Below are 4,029 nucleotides of genomic sequence, written 5' to 3' on the forward strand. Positions count from 1 at the left end.
GGTGGTGGGGGGGTGGGGGGGCTTCATCAGCTCAGGACATTAACCATTAAACCTGAATTACTGTGTTTATGTGCAGCCTGGTGAATGTGAGTGTAGTTTCCAGAGGGATTCTCAGTAAATAAACTCAGTTTGCTTTTGTGTACAGGCCAACAGCCAATCATAAAGCACTTCATTTCCTCTGTTAGTTTAGATAGTTTTTTACTACAGATATCACTTTACCTCTCTATTAAAGACAGGAAGTCTATGTAACCCTGCACTGATCATATCTAACCAGTAAACATCCTGTGGGTCTGTGTCAGGCCCACTATGACCTGCAGGCTGTCCCCGCTCAGGTGGTCTACCTGCAGCAGCCTGTGCACGCCACACAGCTGCTGCACTGCACTGTGGTGATTCACACACACACACACACACACACACACACACACACACACACACACACGCACTCAGTTCCTCACGGCTCGGCTCTATCTCATTTCACCATTCAATTCATAATCAGTAACAGCTCGGAGAGTTGCACAGGGACCTTTAAACATTAACTTTTACTGCTGTTTAATTCTCAGCGTTCTGTTGAATAGGTCCTTGGTGATAATGATACAAGCCTCCCTCATATGTGCCTGCGCCATCAATGAAACTATTTTCTTCCGATGCAACCTCCTCATTTTAGGCGAATTAGCCATTAAATTTCTTAAACATAAATTGCAAATGAGTCTTTCTCAAGCAGCAGCAGCAGCAGCAGCAGCTATATAAGGCGTTTTTTTTTTGCAGCAGGCGTATCTGGGCATTTCATCAACCTGGCGGCATTTCATCAGGACACTCAAAGTCTGTTTGTTTTAGTGACAAAACCCTTCAGACCCATTTATCCACTTAAACCACCATAGCAACTTCACCTTGTCTTCTTTTAATCCAGCAATGACAAAACAGAAAAAAAAAAAAAATCTCCATCTTGAAATATCTTCCATAAAAAGCATTGTCAGAGGAGATGTTTGTTCCTCCCCTGCTGGTTTTGACTGCATTACCAAAGCAAAAAAAGTTGATGGGCTCGGTGCGAGAGGTTTACACACATCAGCCATTCTGCCGTTCTGGTTGAGAGGTTTTTTTTTCTTTTTTTAGAGAGGTATTGATTTAGCCACACCTCCCCTGGATACATTAGGGTCGGCTCTGTAGGGAGGCAGGCTACTTGATGGGAGATGGAGTAAGGAGGACTCAACCCGACTGACTCCGACACACTGCGCTCAGATAACAGCCCGTTCTCTGTGGCTCGCAAAAGTTTTATTTGCCTGGCTCGGGGCCTAAGATACCACGGTTCATTTCATGGCCAGAGCCTTTTACCCTCCTCTCCAGGTTTGGGCCTTCCACTCAGGTGAACAGAAAACACCAGGAGTCACATGACCTTCAGCGTGTTCGAAAAACTCGAGCAGAAGCAGAGAAGAGTGGAAAATGTGTCTGGATGTGTGTGTGTGTGTGTGTGTGTGTGTGCGACCAGGTTGTCGGGGTTGATCACACAATGTGTTGACTGATTAGAGAACGTCTCTGTAATCACATCCAATTCACATCCTGTTCACACACACACACACACACACACATACACCGTGTCTGACACACACACACACACACACACACGCTCACATTTGATTTGTTCCAGTAAATATCCACCATCAGACACATGAAGGGGCTACAGACACACACCGGCTAAATGAAAACACTTCATCACAGAGACCGTTCACTTTTATTATCCATGCTCACTTCTAATTTATCTACAAAAATCATACTTCTGTTTCATAATCTCCAGCGGTGAAATTGCCAGTTGCATTATGTTTAGCTGCTGTATTCTTTGTTATCACTGCTAAGAGACGTTGTTTCTTGTTGTGGTTTAGCTCAAAGCGGACAGCTCTCTTCATTCAGAGTTTTCAGATGCAAATTATGTGCAGAAGCAAAAGAGAAATTCGTGGTGGAGGGATATGTGTATTAGTACCTGAATCTGCGCAACCAGGGGCCAATTCCCAATTCATGACAACCTCTCACTAGTTTTATTTTTTCCAAATATATTTTCTAAGGAAACCCTGAAAGCCAAGTGAAAATAAAATAATGTCAGGATTTTTTTAGTATTTGTTTTGGCCACAAGATGCTGTGAAAATGAAAGTTTTTTTTTTTGGTCCTTCAGGGTTTCACATTAACAGCGTGAAGCTCCTCCTGCACGTCCTGGGTTAGGATCCGTTGTGACCTGCTCGCTCCGTGAGCTTCGTATCTATCACCTGACTTCCTAAAGCAAAAGCTTCCTTGCTAAAGAAAAACATGAATGCTTTTTTGTCCGAATCAGACCGGGGGTAGTGGCTCACTTCAGCGTCTTGTGGCTGAAATGATGAGTACTACACTTTCCTGATCTCAAGCTAATTGTTTATGTCCCTGATCCTAGTTTATCTCTGGCTTCAAACTTTAAGTGATAATATGGAACTTTTTAACGAAGTTACTGCTCTTGGATCAGTGGCTTATGCTTTGCTAATGTTTGCAAACTTTAGATAGGTAAGCCCTTGTACTTAGTGAAACCAGATACAAACAAATAGTGTATGAATCATTGCTCAAATTCTGATAATACAAAGAGTCATTTCAGGGTGTTTGTGTATTCACTCCTTCTGATTGTGTCGTTGTGACTGTCTCTGAACGATAACGTCTTCGGAGTCACTGCCTTGGGAACCGAGAGGAAAGTCGTTGGGGCCCTTTGCACCTTGTGGTCCAGGAAATTCCATTAGCACATTATCCTCATCACATTAAGGGTCACACATTAAGATTGTTGGGCCAATATATCATGACTGATTGGCCTGAGTTGGTTCGGGGTCAGGTGGCGTTGAGAGTCCATGGATAAAGTCTTACAGTGTGTTTTCTGTTGGAACTAGTTGCTGCCTATTATTCGCATTAAGATTCATTTTGAACATTTAATTTTTACAACTGGAATTGGGAGCACTGACATCACATGTTCGATCTGGAAATCTAATATATACGCGTGCATGTTAGCAAACGCTAACAACTGTTATTTGATGATTGAGTTGATCATGTTTCACTACAGAGCCACAGCTCGGCTGAACTTCACCTCACTCTCATGAAGCTGATTCACCTGCTGCTCTCTCTGCAGGGTTCTCTGTCCTCATTGCCTGTGTCTCTCACTCACCGTCTCCACCCAAATTTTGCATTTTGAATCTGAGTCTTGGCCTTTCCACTGCTAATTGCAGCATAGATTATCCAGGCATGGACCCTGTTTTTGTCTTGGAGGAGGAACAGATGATGATTTGTGTTCCTGACCACGTGTATTTATTCAGCTGCTCATTACGTGTTCTTCTCTGTCAGGAATAAATGTTCTGAGTATGTTGGCGGAATAATAAGGTCTGTTAGAAATGAAGTGCATGTGATCTGACAGTTTAACCTGCACTGCATCAGTGACTGTTACAGTTTCTTCTCCTCTGGACAGGGAGATGGTTAATGCCTGGTTCGCTGAGCGTGTTCACACCATCCAGCCTTCTGCCTCCAAAGAAAATCCTCCACAGCAGCGGGCGCACCAGTCCTCAACAGACCCTGTTCCCGCCTCCACCATCCTCCCACCCGCCCTCAGCCTCCTGGACAACCGCTGCCCGTCCCCGGCCACGGTCCCCAGCCCGGCCCCCGGCACCCCGACTCGCAAAATCTCAGCATCGGAGTTCGACCGCCCGCTCAGACCCATCGTGGTTAAAGACTCGGAGGGCTCGCTGACGTTTCTGAGCGACGCCGACCGTGAAAGCGTGCCTCTCTGGGGCTCAGGGATGGGCGAGGGCAGTGTTGTTGGGGGCAGTGGTAATGGAGGTGGACTCGGCGAGGCAGGTAGCGGCGGCGGGGGTGACCGCTGCACCAGGCTGCTGGAGCTGGTGAAGGACGTGTCGAGTCATCTGGATGTGACAGCGCTCTGCCACAAGATCTTCCTCCACATCAATGAGCTGATCGCTGCCGACCGCTACTCACTGTTCCTGGTAGGAATGCAGGGGAAGGGGCTGGGGGGGGGGGGGG

The 4,029-nt window shown here is 46.2% G+C and overlaps 1 protein-coding gene across 2 annotated transcripts in view; it reads left to right on the plus strand.

Moving 5' to 3' along the window:
* The window catches only part of pde5ab (phosphodiesterase 5A, cGMP-specific, b), a 60,010-nt gene that overhangs the window by 344 nt on the left and 55,637 nt on the right, over positions 1-4,029 (plus strand). For both annotated transcript variants that reach the window (XM_023423815.2, XM_023423816.2), the window contains exon 2: positions 3,461-3,992. In XM_023423815.2, coding sequence (XP_023279583.1) covers positions 3,461-3,992 — 532 coding nt within the window. The remainder of the gene's footprint in view (positions 1-3,460; positions 3,993-4,029) is intronic.

This window comes from Seriola lalandi, unplaced genomic scaffold (genome assembly GCF_002814215.2).
Source record: "Seriola lalandi dorsalis isolate HSWRI2012SDOR001 ecotype SW California unplaced genomic scaffold, Sedor1 jcf7180002054694, whole genome shotgun sequence".
Lineage (NCBI taxonomy): Eukaryota > Metazoa > Chordata > Actinopteri > Carangiformes > Carangidae > Seriola > Seriola lalandi.